The sequence below is a fragment of the Planococcus citri genome, chromosome 4 (genome assembly GCF_950023065.1).
Source record: "Planococcus citri chromosome 4, ihPlaCitr1.1, whole genome shotgun sequence".
NCBI classification, from domain to species: Eukaryota; Metazoa; Arthropoda; class Insecta; order Hemiptera; family Pseudococcidae; genus Planococcus; species Planococcus citri.
This window is the reverse complement of record NC_088680.1, coordinates 1,365,703-1,388,904: the sequence shown is the minus strand read 5'-3', so window position 1 is coordinate 1,388,904 and position 23,202 is coordinate 1,365,703. Positions and strand designations below refer to the sequence as shown.

Genomic DNA, 23,202 nt, shown 5'->3' with positions numbered 1-23,202 from the left:
TTGAAGCTTCCAGCTACTTTTAGGAAATTTCAATTTTTCAAAAAAAACGCCATACAACCTTTCGAAAAGTCGCTGGAGGCTCCAAAACGACTTGAAATCCACCAGCAGTCAACTTCGTAGCGTATTGAAATTAGTTTGCAGAATGAATTTCGACTCTCCATCTCAGTTTGATGAAATTTTGTGAAAATTTGAAATTTCAAAAATCTACTGGAGGCTCCAGTAATTTTCAAAAATGTCGCTGGAGGCTCTAAAATGACTTGAACCCGCCTGAAGTCGTCTTCAGAGGGTGTTAAAATTGGAGTGTTGAGTAAATTTCAGCTTTCCATCTCCATTTGATGAAATTTTGTGAAAATTTAAAATTTCAAAAATCTGCTAGAGGCTTCAGGAATTTTCACAAACTCGCTGGAGGCTCCAAAACCACTTTTAAATCCACCTACAGTACTTCGTAGCGTATTGAAATAAGTTTTTAGAATAAATTTCAGCTTTATACAACTCCAATTTGATGGAATTTTGTGGGAATTTCGAGTTTCAAAAATCTGCTGGAGGCTCCAGAACTGCTCAAAACGGGTTGAAACGGTTTCCAATCGATTTGGCATGTCGATAATAGGGTATATCCTAAATTTCAGCTTTCTCGGTCAATTTGGTAAAATTTTGATTTTTTTCCCTCATTATTAGCCTAAATTGGATTTTCAAAAATTCACCAAAAATCGAAAAACGCACTTTAGCACTTGAATCTTTGACAGGTGATAAATTTCTGCATGATCTTTTGATCTACCTTTGTAAAGTTTGAAAAATTTCGTGCAAGTCCTATGTTGAAACGCAAAATCTGCGATTTCGGCCAACCTGTCAATCAAAATGACCGCCATTTTGTAAGTAAGGCCAACTTTTTTTTGGGCAAGTTTGCTCTAAAATGTTCCTTAGGATGTCCCCTTTAAGAAAAAAGTTTTCCCGGAGGATCGGCGGGGGGGGGGGTGCAGTTACTCCTATTGTCATATGCCGGACCAATTTTTTTTTAATTTTTTGAAAAAAAAAGTTCCTGCATTTTCAACAAAGTCGCCAAGAAGTTCCAATTTTTTGGGGAAAAGGCCAAAAAGTCTTGAAAAAAAAGTGATTTCCAGCCAAAATTTCTTGGAAGTCCCACAGGAAATTTTTGGAAATAAATTATATTTCCAAAATTGTCAAAAGGGCTGCTTTTTTGCTAAAAGCCCTGAGATTTTACTTCAATCCCTCCCCCCCTCCCAACAAAATCGACTCCTAATTGTTGGTGAAATTGAAAAATTTCTGTTTCTTTACTTGAATAATTGTCAAAAAGTCTTGTTTTCATGTCAGATCAAATTTCTGCCAAAATTAATGAAATTTCAAAACTTTAAAAAACTGCTTCCTTGCAAGAAAGTTTTGTTTTTTCAAAGCTACCAAAAATTCTAAAACTTTGCTTAGGTATATTTCCAGCGGTAAAATCCTGTTTTGTGGTCAAAATCTACAAAAAAATCCTGATTTTTTGTAAAACTCGTTGAATTGCTTTTTCACAAAAACGAGAAAAAATTAACGTTTTTCAGACAACTTTTTCCTAAAAGTTACACATTTATTTTTTTGCTTTCTTGCTTCTTGCCAAAAGTCCTGAAAGTTGACTTGAATTACCTAGTTGAACGTCCTGCAAAAAAAGTACTACTTTCTGGTCAAAATTGAAAAAAAAGGTCCTCTTTTAGGTCAACATTTTCAAAAATTTATGCTTATTTTCCCAAAGTTGCGGAGAAGTTTTTTTTTTCAAAGATCTTGAATCTTACTTTTTCGCCTTCATTTTTACGATTTCCAAAAATCCTGCGTTTTTGCCGAAAAATCTTGCTTCTTGGCTTAAATTTTCAAAGATTCCTCCCCTTTGACAAAACTGAAAAAAATTCATCTTTTTTTGCTAAAGTTGAAAAAATTACTGCTCCTTACATGAAAGTCCTTAATTTTTTCTCTCATTTTTTTGACGAGTTTATCCACATCCGAGCCGATTTTGAGAGTGACACCTCAAAAGTGGGTTTTTGACCAGCTGTTTTCAAAATTGAAAAATCCAAAAAAAACAAAAGTTTCTCGTTTGCGTGGAAATGTTTGAAATTCGCGCGAATCACTATATTTTGTCCAAAACTAACCCCCCAAATCCAAATTTCACTATTTCCAGCCGTTCTGGAGCCTCAAGCGAGATTTTTCAATTTCTGCAGAATTTTGAACTTGCTCCAGAAGGCGTGAATATGAATTTGGGCAGCTAAAAATCGAGTTGTGTAGTATACTCGACCTAATGAGCTTATCCACATTTGAGCTGATTTTGGGAGTGACACCTCAAGAGTGGTTTTTTTTACCAGCTTTTTCCATAATATTAAAATATCCAAAAAATAAAAAGTTTACTGTTTGTGAGGAAATTTTTGAAATTTTTGCGAATCGCTGTATCGAGTCAAGAATAACCCCCCCCCAACCGAATTTCGCTTTTTGGACCATTTTTGGAGCTTTTAGTTCAATTTTAACCAAAAAACTTTTGATTTTTTGATTTTGAAAAAAACGGGTCAAAAACCACTTTTGAGGTGTTAATCTATCAAAATTGGCTCAAATGTGGATAAACTCGTTAAACAGGTCGAGTATAATACACAGCTCGGTTTTTAGCTGCCCAACTTCATATTCACGCCTTCTGGAACGAATTCAAAATTCTGGAGAAATTGAAAATCGCGCTGGAGGCTCCAGAATGGCTGGAAATTGTAAAATTCGGATTTGGGTAATTAATATTTGTTTTGGGACTTATTTTGACCATTTTTACCGATCAAGTTTGTACTTTTAAAAAAAAACATAAATCGCCAAAAACAGTCAATTTTGAATTTTCAAAAATTCGCCAAAAATCGAAAAATGAACTTGGGCAGCTGAAAATTTGGTTTTAGAGGTTTTACTCGTAGACTATGCTCTTTCCAAAGATCGTGGTCCCGTTCAAATCGGAGTGTGACACCTCAAGAGGTTCCTTTGTGAGTATTTCATCTCAAAAAATTTTTTTTGTTAGGGGAATAAGAATTCAAATGATCCCCTCATATCGTCTTCTCACCATTTGATTACAATTTTGATTAGAATTGGTGGCTGAAAAACGTCGGTATTTTAAAAAACAGAGGCAAAGTCAATGGTGCATTTTTCCCCCTTGATTTCTTGAATTATTTTGGTCTTGCTTTGCCTGGGTTTTGACGACGTTAATGTCAAATGATTTTGATCGATTTTCCAAAAATAAAAAAGGAAGCTGGGGGGGGGAGGTGGGCAATTTTGGGAAACATAGTAAGGGAATCGAGGGAAACATTTCCACAACAGAACCTTGCAACCTTCGTCAGCCCCCTCCTATGGGATGAATGCGAATGCGAAATGTAAGCAATGAAAATCGTACATCGGCATTAGTAGGTACCTACCTATATAACGTTTTCCGATCGGTATGGCTGCATCTTGACCCATTTGTTCGGCATAATCGGTATAGTCGTTCTGTTCGGCAGCTTGCGAAGGATATTCGACGGTTAAATCGGGTTCGTTGATATCGTACATCGTATGTCTTTTGGCCTGCAACGTTTTCAGGTATTCTTCCAAATCGGAACCGAATCCGTTATAATATCGTTTGCCAGGCTGCTGGTGCGGGAAAGCGTCGTTTTTGGCCATCGCGCCCACGTACCGTTTGTACATTTTATTCTTGATCACAGATTCTAAATTTCGTTTAATGAAATCGATTTGCGAATCGCGGAAATTTCGCGACGCTCTTCGATGCGATCCGCCGAATGATACGTTGAAGTCTCGCACCAAAGATTGAATATTTCGTTTTTGCAGTTCTTTTTTAGCCGCTGCGACGGCGGCCGCGGCCGCAGCCGAAGCCATGTCTTCGTTTTCTTCCGGCTGGAAGTAGTCGGATTTCACCAGAGTTTTGATGTTCTCCAACGAGAACTCTTCGTTTCGGTCGAACACCGCGTTGGCTAAATTCTCTAAAAATAAGTTCACCTTTTTCGGATCGTATTCTTTTTTCTGTTGTTCGATGTACTCGAGTATGACCGGCTTCAAACTGTCTATTAATTCCAACTTCATGATCATGAAATTGGGTAACTCGTCCGTGTAACCTTTGTTTTGTATGTACTCGTCGGCTGGCTCTTCGCTTTCCAGCTCGCCGGTGTTTTTCTTCTGTTGGGGTTTGCTGAAATTCAGATCGCCGCTTCTGGCCAGCGATCCTAAGTACCTTTTACTTTCCACGATCTCTGGTTCGTCCGGACCCGGGTAAGAGTACGCTTTTTGCGCGTATGGGGATACCATCGGTGGTAGACTTCGCTCTTGTACGCTAAGACTGGTTGGCAGTTGTTTGTTTTTAGCCAAGGCGCCTAAATAGCGCTTGGCTAGCCGGGCTACGTCGTAGTATTCATCGTTGTACGCGTTTCTGGGGACTTCGTCGCTTAATACTATCCAGTTGGTGGTCACCTGAAACACGAAATGGGGAATTTTTATTAGTATATCGAGCTTTAAATAGTGTTAATCACCCCTTCACCCTGAAGAGAATTTTGGTGAATTTTTGGGGATCTTTGTGCTAAACATGGGGAAATTCAAAATGATGCCTGCTGTAAATTGACCAAGAAAGCTAAAATTCGGTATGGACGCTATTTTTGAGACCACCCGAGTTGATTGAAAACTTTTTTGAGCAGCAATTGAATCTCTAGAACATTTTTGAAAATTTCGATTTTCATAAAAATTTTGTTCAATGAAGCTGCAATGCTAAAATTTACTTTATATTGCAATTTCAACATGCTGAGTCGGTTTGAAAGTGATTTCAAGCTGTTCTAGAGGCTCTAGCTACATTATGAAAATTCCACATTTTTAAAAAGTGCCAAAAAAGCGTCCAAATTAAAGGCTTTTAAACACATCTCAAGTCTACTAAAAATATGGAAAATTCAATTTCAGAGCATTTCGTCAAATAGTAGGTAAGTACAGGTTTGATAAATTTGATCAATTCTCACAAGGGAACTTCTTGAGGTGTCCGCCTCTGATTTGAACGGGACCACGATTTTTGGAAAGAGCATGTTCTAAAACCCCCAAATCCAAATTTTCAGCAGCCCAAGTTCATTTTTCGATTTTTGGCGAATTTTTGAAAATCCAAAATTGACTATTTTGGTGATTTATGCTTTTTTTTTAAAAAGTACGTACTTGACCAGTAAAAATGTTCAAAATAAGTCCTAAAACGGATGATACCGCCCCTCCAATCAAAATTTCGCCATTTCTAGCCATTCTGGAGCCTCCAGTACGATTTTTAAATTTCTCCAGAATTTTGAATTTGCTCCAGAAGGCGTGAATATGAAGTTGGGCTGCTAAAAATCGAGCTGTGTGTTATGCTCGAACTGTTTAATGAATTTATTCACATTTGAGCCGATTCTGGAGGGGACACCTCAAGAGTGATTTTTGACCACCTTTTTTTTCAAAATAAAAATATCCAAAAATCAAAAATTTCTCGTTTGTGAGAAAATTTTTGAAATTTGCGCGAGTCGCTATATGTATTTTGTCATTAATTAACCACACGAGAGCGAATTTCGCAATCTCCAGCCTTTCTTGGCCCTCCCTTTAATTTTTGAATATTTTTATTTTGAAAAAAAGCTGGTCAAAAAACCACTCTTGAGGTGTCCACTCCAGAATCGGCTCAAATGTGAATAAATTTGTTGAACAGTTCGAGTATAACACACAACTCGATTTTTAGCTGCCCAACTTCATATTCACGCCTTCTGGAGCAAATTCAAAATTCTGGAGAAATTTAAAAATCGTACTGGAGGCTCCAGAATGGCTGGAAATGGCGAAATTTTGATTGGAGGGGTGGTATCATCAGTTTTAGGACTTATTTTGAACATTTTTACTGATCAAGTACGTACTTTTTCAAAAAAGCATAAATCACCAAAATAGTCAATTTTGGATTTTCAAAAATTCGCCAAAAATCGAAAAATGAACTTAGGCAGCTGAAAATTTGGATTTGGAGGTTTTAGAACATGCTCTTTCCAAAAATCGCGGTCCCGTTCAAATTGGAGGCGGACACCTCAAGAGGTTCCTTTGTCAGTTGGAAATTTCCTGGTGAAATATCTGGTTACGAACTGCCAAAAACCGATTTTGCAAAAATTCTGTGTAATATGGATTGAGAGTATGGGTCACAGGGCTACAACAAGGAACAATCGCTTTTATCAAACGTGCTAAAGTTGAATTGGCCGGATAGTATAAGGCTGTTTTTTCAGATACTGGAATTTTCAAAACGTTTCTGCAGCCTCTAGAAACGCTTAAAATCAGTTCGAATCGACTCAAAATGCTGAAATTACAATGTAAAGTAAGTTTCAGCTTTCCAAATTCATTGGAAAACACTTGGTGGCAATTTTTAAAAATTTCCTGGAAGCGCCAGAATTACTCAAAAATGTTTGAAATCGTTTCCAATTGATTTGAGTTGTTAAAAATAAGCTGCATACCAAATATCAGCTTTTTAGGTTAATTTGACAAAACATTTTATTTTCACTATTTTTGGCCCAAGCTTGTATTATTTTAAAAATTCATCCGAAACTCGAAAACTGCAATTCAACACCTAAAATGTTTACTAGTGGAGTATTATTGCTTGGTTTTCGATTTCACTTCGTCCATTTCAAAAAATTTTCTATCCCAATTGACAGAAAATTTTTCGAACCGGTCAACGCTGAATCGAATAATTTTTCAAGTCGAAAATTCGTAATCTGCGACCTCTAAAACAAAGCTACATATCGATATTTATCCTCAAGATAATCTGTTACGAGTTAAAATCGATCTGTAATAACAAAATTAGTCGAACGTTTTTACGGCAAACTGGTTATGCAATTTTATTAACGCGAATGATGTCGAAACAGAACACCAGATTTGCAGGGGCCGACAATATTCAACTTGATAGGAGGGTCATGGTTCATGGTTCTCCAATAATTGTTCAAATTTTTTTGCAAATTCTTTTCATTAAAATCTCTCCCCCTCCCCCCAGTAGGGTGGAGTTTATTCTATTTCGGCAAGCAGTTGAAATTTCTCGTTTTAGTACTTATACCCAAATATTTGAAGTCACATTGCTCGAGATTGCTGCAGCTGGGAGCAAATCTTTTTGCGGCAGTTTGAAGGTAGGTAATTGGCAGTAGTATCAAAAATATTTGCAAAAAAATCTCATAAGTTGAGCTTTTTTGAAAGCTCAATTTTCAAAAGCTTGCCAAATTTTTAAGCAATTATCTAATTTATAAATTTGAAAACAATCCAGAAAACGTGCATTCTTATGATACCTAATTGTAATACCTACCTACATATTTGCAACGACGAATTTTTCAAAATCATTAAAGGGGCATATGCCTCCAAACATGTTGTTCAAAATGTTTTAAAAATGTAAAATATCGTGTGACATATCGTTTCATACATTTTTTAATGCGCTGAATACGAATTTCAACTCGTTTTTCTGATTAAACCTCTCCATATGCACCCATTGGTCTCCCGAATTTCCTAAAAATTCGAAAAAATCGTGTGACATATGGTTTATGAGATTTTCTGGAGTACTGAATACGAATATCAGCTTGCTTTTCAGAGGTATACCCTCTAACACTCCGGTTGGTCGCCAACATTCCTCGAAGATAGGATAAATCATGATGTAAGGTGATTAATGGATTTTGACGAGTGATATTGAATTTGCATTTGTAAAAATAATTTTAAAAATATCGAATTCGCTTTCTTGAAAAAAAAATGGATTACTTCCGCATATTTTTCGTTTCCATATTCAAAAAAATTAGACTACCTACCTTGGTATATATTTTAAATATTTTTACTTAATCAAATTCTTCGCAATCTCGTCTCTGTGTATCGATGACAAATATTCTCTGAAATAATCTCATACCCGAGCGACTGTGGCTTTTCACTAATTTTTTCAATAAGAATAAAATTTATTTTTCTGTTCGCTAAATTATACGTATTTTCAACCGAATATGTACGAAATGCTTGGTATTTGTTAATCGTTTTTCAACGTCGTCGACGAATTGTGTATAGGTTTATGCACTTATGATACGAGTGGAGACGCGGTAACCTGTGTAAATAGTTGGGGAAACCCCAACAGAATAGATGTCACAAACGTATACGTATAAAATATAAAGCTTTCCAAGACGCAAGAAATTGCTTTGACGAAGTTGACGAAAGTATAGGAATATTACTCGTTTACAAGCACAGGATGGGTGAATAGACGAGAGGAGAGAAATACGGGTAGGTAACTATAAGACCTTTACTTCGTAGGTACCTACTCGGTATTATAGACATTGAAAGCGGGTGGCTCCTTCTGATAAAGTAAATTGTATAACCTTTACAAATACACAGTATACACAGTGCAGAATGCTTGGAAATTAAATCTACACTTATAGCGAGTTATCGTTGATACTTAGTAGCTACCTGTATATACCTACCTATAACGCGTAACTTTGATAAACCGACGATGAAAGCCCGAAAGCTACGGCTATTATTTTTCAATTTTCGATGCACATCGCCCAGATTGTATGTACTACGAGTAAGTAAGTAAAGAGTAAACGTATAGTAAAGTTTGCAATAAAATGATAACCGTCGACTCCCTCGAGTAAGTAGGTATAAGCTGCACTGTAAACATGGCGAATGATTCGGGAAAATTGATAGACCACTTTTGCTACGTTGAAAGTCTTAATCAGACCGACTTCAGCTTTTCGATATAACAAACGAGACGACAAAGTTGCCAAGTTATGTACACATAAGTAGAAGTACACGTAGGATGTCAATCTTACCTTTCGTACGACTTACGAGCATACGATTATAAAGTCGACGAAAATTTCACTCTTTTAATCAGCATATGGGGCGCAATTAGGGGTTTGAGCAAAGGGGGAGGGAGGAGAAGTAGGATGATAGTGGATGATTTTGCAAATAGGGAAGGTATAAATTGTGTTAGGCAGTTGTTGGATGCTGGAGTAAAAGTATTGGGTAGCTTTCGCCATAATATTTCATGTACCTACAACTAAAGTGACGAAAGCGTAGCGTTTCAGCAATTCGCTAAAATATGTCGAACTCGTCGCGTCGTTTCCTAAAACGTCAATACGTTTTACGTTTACGTACTAATCGCTTTTTCAACTAATGGAGCGATTAATAACCTCGTATTCGACTTTCGAGCGAAGGCAGGCTTCAGCTTGAAGCATGGTCGATGGTATGCGGTGCACTGTGTATTATAAAACGTAGTCGAATAAGACTGTATAGCTGCACAATGCGTAAATATTAATGTAGTGTGTACCCTACCTACCTATCTGCTTGAATACTGAATACCTACATACTGAACTAGGTACCTGTTGATCTACGTACATAATCATTGCAACTCAAACGAATCAAAAACGTATTATTAAAATTCAATTAGTGTGCAAAATAAAAACATTTGTAACAACGTAGTGTGAAATGAAGCGTATAATGGAATAGAATACTTTATTAATTAAATAATAAGTGCATATGTAAATTTTGCTTCTCGATAAAACAATAAAGAGCTCAGATAATACCCGATAATTCAATTTTGTTTATAGAGTTTATCTAAAATGCCTCAATAATCACTGCCTCGTGATTTTGTTTCAGCAACCTTTGAGGGACTTTTGTTGGAAATTTTTCAAAGTTTCACTTAGTTTATCAAAGTTTGTCGAGTCCCTCCATCACACACGTACAAAATGCACAATGAAATTTGAGAACAGTTACTCGTACTTTTCAGGTGGCCCTTATTTATTCTTGTAAAAAGTGTTTCCTATTTTTTTTTTCTCTCAAAATCGCTTTGAAATGACGAATTGGTATTATTATGGATGTTCTTTACGTATACGTTTCTTAAGTTTAACCAATCTTTACTGGGTAGGTATTGCCGTTGAATTCGGGTATGTTGAGTTTTGGTAATTTCAAGTCTTGAAGATAATCGTGTTTTTTTCTTATTTTAAAATTAATGCCTTTCTAAGGCTGGCAGACACGAAATGAGCGTTGAGTGTGAGCACGAGTGTTAGCGAAAATTTTAAAAATGTAATCTTAATGTTAGACGGTTTTGACGAGAATATTTCTGAGCGCTGATGCTCAAGCTCAACACTCAGAAATATCAAATCATTTTGATATTTGAGCATCAGGGAGAGCGTCAAACGAGCTATTAAAATTTGAAAACGCTCACGCAGAGGCTCAATGCTTGTGTCATGTCTGTAGCCTAATGCTTTGATGTAATACATCGAAGTGAGACCAAATATACTTTCAATGTTATTTGTAAGTCATGTATGTCGTGCAGTTCCACATAGATGATTTCTGGAATTGGTATTACCAAATACAGAATCAATGTCAAGCTTTTGAAGATCACTGAATAAGATGTTTGTTCAATATGTTTCGATTATTTGTAATTGTTGAAGTCGAAGAGCTAGTTGTACCATCATCATGAGTTAAAATGTCATCAATGTCATCATCGTCGAGAAAGGTGTCATCGCCGTTGTCATTGGGATGATTGCTGGTTATTTCAGCAGGTTCAGACATTGCTACTGATTTTATCCAGTTTGTAGAGGACCATGAAAATAGTGATAACATGTGGACTGTACATATATTATATGTGATCCACTCTAATAAAATCCACCAAATTCAACAAAATTTCAAAAAATGTTTTTTTTTTCAAAAATCTGATCTTTCAACTCTTAAAATTAAACGTCATTATTTTGAACACCTTTTTTCGTCAAAATTGTTGATTTTGTCAGAATGGGTCACATAAGTATAGGAATACAGAGTTTATACACGATTTTATAAAATTGCTTGGAAATAGGTAAATATTTATATGTAGGTAAGTATAATATGTACATCATATATCACATCTTGACCATGTAGTATAGGTTTTAATTGTGGGAATTTATTACAGAAGGGGATTTTTAATGAGATTTGACGTGTAGGAATCGGATAGGTAACACAAATAGGAAACACATGGGAATTTCAGGGCAGGGATGGAAGAGCCTTGAATTCAGGGCTCCCGCTCTTGGCTCTGGCTCAGCTCCCCGCAAGTTTCAGCTCTGGCTCGCTCTTGGCTCTTGGCATTTTTTCTTTACATGAGCTCTTTGGCTCCTTGCTCGCTCCTCAATTCTTTCCGACTCCGCTCTTTGACTCTCGGCTCCCTCTTCCAATTTCTCAGCTCCCACTCCAGCTCCAGCTCTGGCTCTTGGCTCTTTAAATTAGAGTTCAAAATTCGTGAAAAACGATGAAAAAAATGAAAATACACTGCATTTATTTTCATTTCATTTCTCAATGAGGAAACAAACTTGGAAATTCTTTATTTTCTTCACAACTGTGAGTTGAAAGTTGAATTTTTGATAAAATTGTGCGCATTTTTAAACTTTTTTTCTCTACTTTTAGGGAGCCAAAGAGCCTGAAAAATTTTGTGGGCTCCCACTCGGCTCTGGCTCTTTCCAGGTTAAAGACTCCTTATGATGATGGCTCTCTTGAGTAAAATAAGGAGCTTTCAGACTCTGGCTCCGGCTCGCTCCCAGCTCTTCCATCCCTGTTTCAGGGAAGTAGGATTGTTATAGGAATTGAAAAAGGAACCTGCCTAACCACATAATATTAATATCAAACAGAACTCGTTTCTCATATTCAAAAATCTGGGAATATTTACAGAGATAGGTATCAACCTATCTAATCGAAAAAGTAAAAGGTTTGGGAATACGAGTATATCCCATTTTGAGGGTTACAAAATTCTAATTGATACAACTAGAAGCACTAATTATTAAATATTCTAAACCATTCGATCAATTCATAGATCACTTTGATTATAAAATTCTAATTGGATGAGTTCATACACCTGGCATCTGCTGCAATCGCTAGTGTCGCACCAGTGGACTTTGATTTTTATCAGGACGAAAATGTGATAGAGAATGTGTTGATATACAATTTCAGTTGAATTTGAGTGTGTTTGTTAATTGTTTTTGTCCATTTGAACACATCGATCCACACAAAAGTTTCTTCAATACAAATCATTTTGAAAAACTTCAAACTTTATTTATGTCAAATATCAAATATCACGTTTTCGTCCTCATCAGATTCTAAGTCCAACTGCAACACTAGCGCTGCCCGGCCCAAATATTAATTATTTATTCAGAGATCTTTACCTTGACCTATAATTATAATAAAAATATTTGAGACACTAGTCATTTACCTTGACTATATTGTAAAAAAAAAAAAAAAAAAAAAAGACCCAAACTCTTATTGAGGAAGAGAAATTCACACCATTATGCCACAGAAGATGAACAAGTCATCTCTGGGCTGGCACACCAGACTCTACCACAATTTACTCCATTTTATCACTCATACTTGAATAAATAAATTCAGAATTCATAATTCGCGAAATAAATAACTCGAAAATTCAATTCAAATTAACCCATTATAATCTCATCGAAATATTACATTGAAAACATTACAATACTTGTGAAAATCTACTCGAATAAGCGAACGCGAAAACGACCGTTCTATTCTAATCAAAAATATGTACATAATTGCCCTGGTTTAGGTAGGTTCCTACCTAAACATCTGAAGCAATCTTTTTTCCCACTCTCACTACTTTCAACATCCATCCATACAGATCCGACATGACCTACAGATTATCTAATCACATATTAGAAGGCAAAATACCCATATACCTACAGGTACGTCAAGCAACGAATCAATTGGTGTTACTGGTTTCTTGATTTGACCCCCCCCCCCCCAAACAAGAGCTTGCAAACTCACGAATCGGAATTTTTTGGCTATTTTAATTGTAAAAAATACGGTCAATTTAGACGTGTAGCCCAATTTTATGACTGATTATTATCTACTTTTCACATTGAAACAAGTAAATTTTCTCGAGAGTACCCCCCCCTCCACACACACACGCACACACACATTGAAAACTCCCCTACCCGCTACCTTCTTGAATATTGTTCCTACAAGAAAAATCATGAAATAAAATTTGCTCCTTGAATGATTTCCTTCATTTTGTTTTTTACAAAAATTTCATTTGGCACTACTAGGCCCCAAATTCCCAAAAACCATTTCCAAACTAGACAGCTAAGCACAGCTTAGCTGCAAAGTGTGCGTAGCTGTATACAGTTGTACAGTTTTAACTGATAGTTTACAAAAAATAATCATATAGGTACTTGTAAATACTGAATAAGATGTGAAAACAAAAATCAGAATAATTATTTAATGCTAAACGTAAACAAAAGTAAATACATATGTTATTTGTGAAAACTGAATAAAATATGAAAAACAAAAATTATAAACAGAAAAAAACAACCTTTGCATTCTAAACACAAACAAAAATTTAGTAAAATATATTAGCAAAGAAGCTAGTACTAGGAACAATAATTTCATGTTCATTCTTCAATGCAAGAATAAAATTTTAGCAAAAAACAGAAATAAGATTTTTGGACAATTTTTAAAGAAAAAAAAATTTAGTAATCAACTTAAAAAAATAATAAAAAACAAATAAAATGAAAATAAAAAGTGTCCCTATATATTGACATTAATTTGGCCTCCATATATAGGCTTGACCTGCCACTACTTATTGGTTTCAATTAGGTATGCCACTACTTGTTGGCTTCATTTGTCCCTATGTATTGACTTTAATTTTGCCTCCACATTGCCACTACTTGTTGGCTTCATTTGTCCCTATGTATTGACTTTAATTTTGCCTCAACATTGCCACTACTTATTGGCTTCAATTAGGTATGCCACTACTTGTTGGCTTCATTTGTCCCTATGTATTGACTTTAATTTTGCCTCCACATTGCCACTACTTATTAGCTTCAATTAGGTATGCCACTACTTGTTGGCTTCATTTGTCCCTATGTATTAAAAAAAAGCACCAGATTAGAAACTCAATTTGAACTAGTCTAAAAAAAAAAACAAAAACAAAAATTTAAAAAAAAATAAATAAATAATAACACCAGATTAGATTAGAAACTCAATTTAAACTAGCCTGAAAAAAACAAAAATTAAAATTTCAAAAAAAAAAATTATAGATTTGAATTAAAAAAGCACCAGATTAGAAACTCAATTTGAACTAGTCTGAAAAAAACAAAAATTGAAATTAAAAAAAAAATAATAGATTTGAATTAAAAAAACACCAAATTAGAAACTCAACTTAAACTAGTCTAAAAAAAACAAAAATCAAAAATTTCAAAAAAAAAATAATAATAACACCAGATTAGGAATTTGAACTAGCCTAAAAAAACAGAAATTAAAAAAATGATAATAATAAAAACAATAATGATGATGTAATAATTACCTGTTTATTTTAACTGCAAAGCTGCAACCATTAAATCAACACAAGAACAATATAGGTAACACTATTCTTAACAGAAGCAAACCATAAACTAGAATGATGTATACTTCACAAGAGTTTCACATAAAATGAACTGCCAATTTGTTTTACTGCCAGAGGTAACCAAATACATTGGAGGGAAACGCCCCACCAAGCCACTCCCACTTGAAATACACAGCTGGCAGACTGGGGGTGTAACAGGGTACAATGCAACGCAGCTGTTTATAAAGTGATGATGGCTGGGGGTATAGCAGGGTACAATGAGCGGCAGGTGGTTTATAAGTCCCCTTTACCATTTTTTAGGAATTTATGCATTAAAATAATGAACTAAAATTGCAATTACTCAGCAATTACCGATCCGAATTGAATGAAAATACATCTATACCCTCCGTCTTAATGATTCTCAAATGGTGTCCAATAGGTACAAAAAATGGTTGGATAGCTTAAGAGAACATTCAGTTACAATGAAATTTCATTTCTCAAAGCGAAACCAATAGTGTGCTACGCACACTAAAAAGTCAAAATCGCATCTTTAACGTTTTCACGAAAAATTTGCAATTAGGAAACGTCTGTGCTCAGAACTCATTCAGCCTAATCAGTTTAACCTTATTTCAAAATTCATAAATTGAACTCGTGGAATTTTGCTATAAAAGTTGACTCGTTCGAAAGAAAAACAGAATAATAAGTCGTATGCAAGTAAGTATCATGTCTGCTGTAACATAATTCATCGTACGCGTAAGAAATGGAAATAAAAATACTCGCATCGATATCGTCGACTGTTTCTATAAATTGATGTAGGTATTTCCTCGTTTGACACGTACAAATATCGATGGGAAATTGTTTTGGAAAAATTGCAAGCACGAGGTGATTTTTTTCACACTAAATTACGTTCAGATTTCTTCTCACGAATGAACAGTCAAGGTAACACTTTAAAAGAATGCAATATCTTTTCTATTGCAGATAGATAGGTAGGTATACTGTCAATTTCAAAAAACCTATCTTTGGAACACTAATAAAGTGTAAAGCAACAGGTATACGAGGTATACATATATGTAGGTACCTACACAAATTCTACTTTAATTTTTTTTTAGTTCGTATTTTTGTCGAGTTTTAGATAGGCATAGGCATCTGTACTACCTACGAGCAGGTAATAGGCATTTATGATTTTTTTTCAATTCCTACACTTGTGTTTGTATGCAACACACCCACACTCTCGCACACATACAGTCATACACGTATATGAACGAGAAGGAAATACGTCATTGTCATATTGAAACGGGTCATCATATCGAATCAACTGAAACGTAAAATTAATAAATATTTCTTTTTCCATATTATTCAGCTATTTTCTCGTTCTTTCAATTTTCTCGTTTTGAAAAACGAATTCGTCTTACTTATTTGTACGATAAATTGAAAAATTCACTTTCAGTCACAGGCTCGCGCTTATAGATTTTCAATACTGCCCAATCGTGAACCGAAATACGAACCTGGCATGGCATAAGGATTATCTCAACTAAAAGAGTATCTATATTCAAGTTGCATGAACTTATTCGGGGTTATTTTTGCAAACGTAGTAGCTCACTGATGTTTGAGAACATTGGAGAAATTTTTTTCAAAAATTTAAAGGTACTGTCTTTTTTTATTTTCATAGACAGTGAATGGGTGAGTTTAATTTTGAATTTGGGCATTGAACTTCGTTTCTCAAGCTTTGAAATTTTTTTGTTTTATCTGCCGTGTTTTTCAGAGAAAAAGATCAAAGAACTTTTTGTGTGTTTCAATAATTACCTATTTAAACATCTTTGTAGGAATTATAAATGATAATTTGAGCTTAGTTCGCGAACAAAGGATATTTTATACAGAATGGAAGTCCAATATTTTGTTATCGGATCTTTTTTAAATGAAAAATAAAGAAGTGTGTGCGTTTTTGTATAATTACGAGTATAACCAGCGACGAGCAGCATGTCAGATAGCTCCGACCAACAAGAGTCCCGCAATTGATTTGGTCCCAGCCCCCTCAGGGGCCGGGTGGGGGGATTCCATTATTTTCACATTGTCTCGAGGTACTCAACTTCAGCAGCCCATTCCTTCAAAACTATGATACTTTGATCAAAACTAATTTCACAGTTCGAAAGGGCATTGCATTTAAAACTTTTTAAGCATTTTGAAATTTTCAAAAGTTGAAAGTTGAACTTTAAAATTGAAAGTTCAAATTTCAAAATAGCGCTGTAAGTGGAAGCTACCATTTACAATTTTGAAAAAATTTCCATTGATGTACCTTTTGATGCTTTTTTGAAATATTCAAGTTTCAAGAGGGGATCTCTCAATGGTAGGGGAGAACCCCCACCCCCCATTTTGGGCGAAACTTTCGAAAGAGAATTTGGGGCATGTGATATATCGAATTCTCTGTTTTTGGTGACGCTGAACACGAATATGACGTCAGATTTTTGATTGGACCTCGTCCACGGCCCCCAGCACCTCCCCAAAGGGGGTGACCCCTCAAAAAAAGATTACATTCGTGTGACACGTGAAATAGTATGTTTTCGATATCGCTGAACACGAATATTGCCTTAGTTTTTTGAATCGATTTCACCCATGGCCCCCAGAACCTCCCGCAATAGGTAAAAGTCCAAAAAAATTGTTGGAGGCCGTGGATGGGGTCCAATCAAAAATCTGACGTCATATTTGTGGGAAATATTTTCAAAATTTTAAATGGCAGCTCCCACTTACAGCGCCATTTTGAAATTCAAACTTTCAATTTGAAAGTTCAACTTTCAACTTTTGAAAATTTCAAAATACTTAAAAAGTTTCAAATGCAATGTTCTTTCAAACTGTGAAATTAGTTTTGATCAAAGTATCATAGTTTTGGAGGAATGGGCTGCTGAAGTTGAGTACCTACCTCGAGACAATGTGAAAATAATGGAAGCCCCCCCACCCGCTCACTGAGGGGGCTGGAACCAAACTAATTGCGGGATTCTTACTAACTGGGTGGGTATATCTTGTAAAAAAAATTTGAGCGAAATCGAAAGACATGACTTTCAAAATCGCCTTTTTTTGGTTGAGTTGACATGGAATGACCCCCCAAAAAAAATGTCAAGTTTTTGGCTATTTTTTTCGATTTTTTTAAACTGGCAATAATGATTAAGAAGTTGGCATCACTGCGTTCCAAAAGTTACAAACATGGTATCGTTCAATCTTTTGAATAGATTAATAGGTACGAAATATTTAGAAAAAGAAAAATTTTAAAACTCGAATTTACCCAAAAATGAGCGATTTGTAATTTTTTAGCCCACTCAGTAGAACCCTAAAAATGATCTTGGGATTTCAGAGGCAATGACCTAGGTAGATATTTTTTTTTGTTGAAAATGTCCCTCTTTTAATTACCATAATTATCTCTCATGAGCAACTTCAAATTCAAAACAAAGGTCTTTACTAAATTTGGTCAAAGGCGTGCCGAATAGGAGGCGGTGTCGAGGTGTCCTCACCCCCCCCCCCCCACCAGACAGAAAAGTTTAGGTGAAAAGTTGGGCATTTTTGGGAAAAATTTGAAGCGTTGGAAAACATTGAGAAAATTGGAAAAGTTGGGAAGAAATTGTGTGAGCAGGGAAGACCAAAGAACTACCAAAAACCATGAGGTTCTACTTTTTGAATTATAAATTTTAAATATTTTTCGCCCTCGTTCCTTTTCTTTTCTCCGCCCTTAATTAGCGAATAGAAAAATTGACTTCTCACATCAAAAATAATGCTGTTTTACTTGAAATCCCCCCCCCCCCAGGGTCTCCAATCCATTCCAGACAAAACTGCCAGAGAATTCCAACTTCTTCTAAAATATCAAAAAATTTCAAATTTTTTCCAAAATTGGTAGTTTTTGAAAATATAAGAGTCATGTCCTGAAAAAATGAAAAATTGTGAGTTTTCGAGAGCAATTTTCCTCGCATTACTTGGGCCCATTTATATTTTTAAAAATACCTATTATAATTTCTAGAAAATTGAAAATGATAAAGCCATATAAACCATACTTTTTGCATCATCAAAAATTCAAGAATGATACCAAAAAGCACACAATTTCGGAGTCGTAACTTCTTAAGCTTACATTAAAAATTTTTTTGTATGTACATACCTCACAAATTGTAAATTTTTTAATGCTTTCGACTTTGTCTCGCTTGTCCAAAATCAAAAAAATGTTCTGTTCTATTTTTGAATTTGATTTTCAAAAGTCAAAAGGCTAAAAAAAAGCACGACAAAATTTGCAAATTATTGATTTTGGATTTCAGTACCAACCTTGCAATTGATCAATTCAAATTATTTGTCAAGTAATAAAAGCATCGTTTTGTTCGAACCAAATCTGGCTAATTAGCATGAAAAATACCGGTGAAAGGGGGGAGGTCTAAAAGTGAACATTTGGAAAAATCTTAGTCCCCCCCCCCACGACAGAATCACTTTGTCACGCCTCTTCCCAATATTTCCATAGGTTAAAAAAAAATTAATCTAAATTTTGGTCGAATTAAGAAAATAAAAAATGAAGAAAAACTTTTAAAAAAATTACTTTGTAGCAACGTGAATTTCTCAATTCAACTACAAATAATCCCAGCATTCCTCAGCTTCTAAATTCGTTTCCTTCAAAACTATGATTTTCAAATTAAGTATTACAAGGCCTTCATGCGGGTGTCTCTCAATCAAACTTATACGAATTCGAAGCAGTACTACGAGTATAATTTGTTTTATTTACCAAGGAAGAAATTTCATCAAATAAGTTACACCACGTACTGTACTCGTATTTACATATGCCTATTATGTTAACCGCGAACTGGCGGCTTTAAATATACACGAAAATGAAAATGGAAATAACCGCGAGATGAAGAAGATTATTTTCAATTTTATTTCTCGCCAGTGTACGAGCGACGACGAGAAAATGAAAAAAATTCACGTACTATCAACATAAAAATATATTTGTATTTAAGAAACGCGGCCCCTCCAAAAAAAAAAGGCAGGAAAAGTGTCGAACGAAATCGCAATCTAGATATTTTGGTTGAATTGATATCGAACTAGCTAGCTCAGCACGAGGGAGTAAGTTACACAATTTTTGCAAAAGTTGCGGCGCTCCGGCAACAAAAAATTGTACGCGTAGGTGTTTGGCAAAGAATAAGGAAGATGTTGTAGGGGTGAAAGTTATATACTCTGTAGTAGAAATATATACGTTGAAAAAAGAAGGTGATAATAGCTTCGGCTTGGCATTCTTCTGTTAAGCTATACGAGTACTATGTAGATAGACCGGTATTTGTATGTAAAGCGTTAAACGAGTAGCTCACAGCTCTTTGCTGTGGTACGCGAGTATATAAACCGCCTGAGAGATGGAAAGATATACACATAGATAGGCACACAGCACACAGAGAGAGAGTGAGAAGAGAATTTTCTCGTAAAATTGAAATTGCACTTTAATGCGATTATAAAAACGAAGGAAAACAAAAGCGCAGATGAAAAGCAATAATGTAACTCAACCGCAACGTAGTTATTCGTTTTAGAATGGGCGAATGGTTGCTGCTGGAGCTGGGTGGTGGGAAAAAGCTCGTTGCTTGATAAAGGCATAAGTAGTATAGCCTAAGACGCGAAGGCAAAGGGGGCAGGGGGCAGGGGGCAGGAGTGAAAAAGAGAAAGATTTCGGTCAGTCGAGATTTTCGATTACGAGACTTGAGACGAGCGCATTTTAATTCGGTGCGGATTACATTTTTCATTCGATATACGCCGGAAAATTTATGCTCGCGTCGACATCTAATTCGAGCCACGGTACCCATATTTTTTTTATGGCGCTGCCGATGCCCTGCCCCAGCCCTAGCCCTTGCCCTTGCCCTATGCCTCTGCTCTTTGCACAGCTTTCGTTTCGTTGCCTGGATATAATAATACCGTAGTTAGTATAATAATATTTTAAATTCCGAGCGTTCGTTTTAATGGTTTTTTCCTTCGCGCGCTCACAAAAAAACAAAAAAACACTTCTCGTCGTCATCGGATTTGTATGTGTATTCTTTTAACGCTATTTAAAATAGACACCTGTTCGAGTTTTTACGACTCGGTTAATTTATCAAATCGTACCTGTAAAGAGCTTCGGAAAAAGGGTTCGTATAGAGGTGTATAAACGTCTCATCCTTTCACGTATTTAATCGACGCTGTTTAATTGAGACCTCCTCTGCACCCACGCTTCGCTCTACACAGAGATATAGAGAGGTTTAGGAACCACTGAACGTATTTTGTATTCTATATTCTGTATTCGGTATTCGGTATTCAGTATTCTGTACTCTATTGTTTTATGGAAAACTGCGGCCTTGTCGCTAAAATTCCAAAACAATCCTAATCCGCGTGCAAATTGTCTACCTATCCAGATTCGCGCGCGATTTATACGCTCAACTTGGTCGCTTTTTATCAACTCGCAACTCTCGTAACTCGCGCTGTCAATTGTTTAATTTTAATGATTTTTCATTCAAAAACCACCTAAGCATAATAACGCGCCAGAGTTGTGACTACGTATATATGCTCACTGCTCAATGCTCTTCGCTGGCTTTAGGTAGGTGTCTCTCTGTCTGCCTATTCGTTTTTAATTAAAACATCTCGACAATTATGAAAAAAAAAGGCTGTATTTTTTTTTCTAATCACGTCCGTACTCAGCTACAGTTTTTTCAGCAGGAAATTGGCTTAAATTAAAAATAATTACTTCTCGTGTAGGGTAATTCGTATAATTTAACGTTTCTTCGAGCTTCGAGCAGGTGGTCACAAGATATACCGGTAGTAAAAAAATTGTTGCGCATAAAGTCATCGAGCGACTTGTGGATAGGTACCTTTTTTAAACGCAGGTTTACCATTAGGTACTTTTTGTTCGAAAACGAGATTTTTAACCCTTTCATGTCAGCAAAGCACTCCAATTTCAGAGCCTCCTGTTGCTAGCATTTGAAAATGTCCATTTTTTTTCTCTCGTCAAGGCCCAATTTTCAACATTTTTTTGAGAAGGTGGAAGGGAGAGAGGGAAGGAGGGAGGGACAAAAATTCTCAACTGACTCACATTGAGAATCCCCAAAGTACATACCTATCAAAAAATGTAATAGTTACTACATGTACCTATAAATGGATTTCAAGAATTTTCAAGTCGAATTTGCAATCAAACTCCGGCGTTGTGGTGGGAGAAAAATCCTATTTTTTCTACTTCCCCACTGCCCCCACTGGGAGAAAAAACATTTATGTAATTACTGAACCTGATGCAAATATCCGCGCCGCGATTTCTTATCTTTTAGGGGCGGATTTGCGCTTATCATGACGTAATTATTAGCCAATGATAGCAGAGAAACGCGCGCATCATTCCCCCACTCCGATTTTATATTTTTCTACCCCGAGCTCTGTCAGTATTTCACCTTAGTACACTGAGGAGCTCAGGGTCTCTAAACTACCCGGCTAGCTCCAAGGTGCTTGTGTAGATGTCACTAGTAAGCAACGGGAAACTACTAGTGGAAGCTCGAAAATAAATTTCCATGAGATACGTCATCAACGCGATAGAGGCAACACCAACATAAAGGATGTTAGCCCAAATACCCATTTCGGCTAAGGTACTGTAACCCGGGTATGTCAGACTCCCATTTTGTTCCTCATGAAAAAAATTGTTGTTTTTCGATTCAAGGTTTTTATGACGGAATTTCTGGCATAGAATGAAAGTAATCATTGAATTAGAGCACATGCTGTGAATTTCACACAATTTCAAACTATTTTTAACCCAAAAATGAAGTGCTGAAAAATGACTGAAATTCAAAACAATTAAATGTATTTCAATTGATACATGTAGCATACCATTGGAAAGCTTGTTCAATTCGCTTTCAAAAATGTTATTATGAAAAAGTTGTAAAAATGCACAGTTTTGAAGATATACGCGGTTAAAGTTTGCCGAATTCCCATATACTGCAATGCTAAGTTCGTCAAACGAGGAACAAAATGGCCGTCTGACATACCTGGGTTACAGTTCCCTAATTTCGGCATAAGGGTAGTGTTGATTTGTACATGATACCACCACGAGTGGTTATACGACTCGATGATGAAATCAGTCTTCATTGTACTGCTGTCCTGCCAAGTTGAGCTTGGGACTACCTTAGCTCAAGCAACAGGACAGGGCCAGGATTGTCCACCAATGTACCAGAGAGATGATGATATGTGTACACGTCTCATCGAAATTCTCGAAGAACGAATTCCAGCCAATAACAATAAGCAGAGAGATATCCAGAAAATGAAGGCCAGTATAAATTTGAAATTATCTATCATGCAAATGGAGATAAAATCCTATACAAAAAACTAAACAACGGTTCCAAAGTTCCTTACTCCAAAGTACCCTGCCTGCCCAATCCGCTATTTTATGACACAGTCGACTATCTACATTGCGTGTATGGGCATGTAGGTGCAGCAAGGGGCCACTCAACATGGATGTGGTACTCTTTATTCTGAGTCAGAGCCGTCAGAGGTCTAGGGGAAAAATATCTTGCAGTTTTCCGAATCTCATAAGATGATGAGATAGTATGTGTGCTAGCTGACTTGGCAGTTGGCACACCGTCTGTTATTAGCACTGAAGTCAGGAAATGGACACTTCCTGAAGACTATTAACACAATCCTTTCTCGAGTTGTACATTAGGTATTCTTTTCCTTATTTTTAGTTAAAATATGGACCATTGGACCTCAATTAACTTTCAAGGGATGCTAATACATATTGTACATAAAACAACCAATGTTCCAAGTTTAATGACAATACAACAAGTTTGGAGTCAATTTGACTTTCTTATTTACGTAAAATATCCGATGCCTCATATTTACAATAGCCTTACAATGATACTAACCCTGTT

At 35.9% G+C, this 23,202-nt stretch overlaps 1 protein-coding gene across 2 annotated transcripts in view; it reads right to left on the bottom strand.

The window, feature by feature from the left end:
- LOC135844566 (uncharacterized) overlaps positions 1-23,202 on the bottom strand; it is a 35,890-nt gene that overhangs the window by 9,039 nt on the left and 3,649 nt on the right. For both annotated transcript variants that reach the window (XM_065362794.1, XM_065362795.1), the window contains exon 2: positions 3,417-4,458. In XM_065362794.1, the coding sequence (XP_065218866.1) occupies positions 3,417-4,458 (1,042 nt within the window). The remainder of the gene's footprint in view (positions 1-3,416; positions 4,459-23,202) is intronic.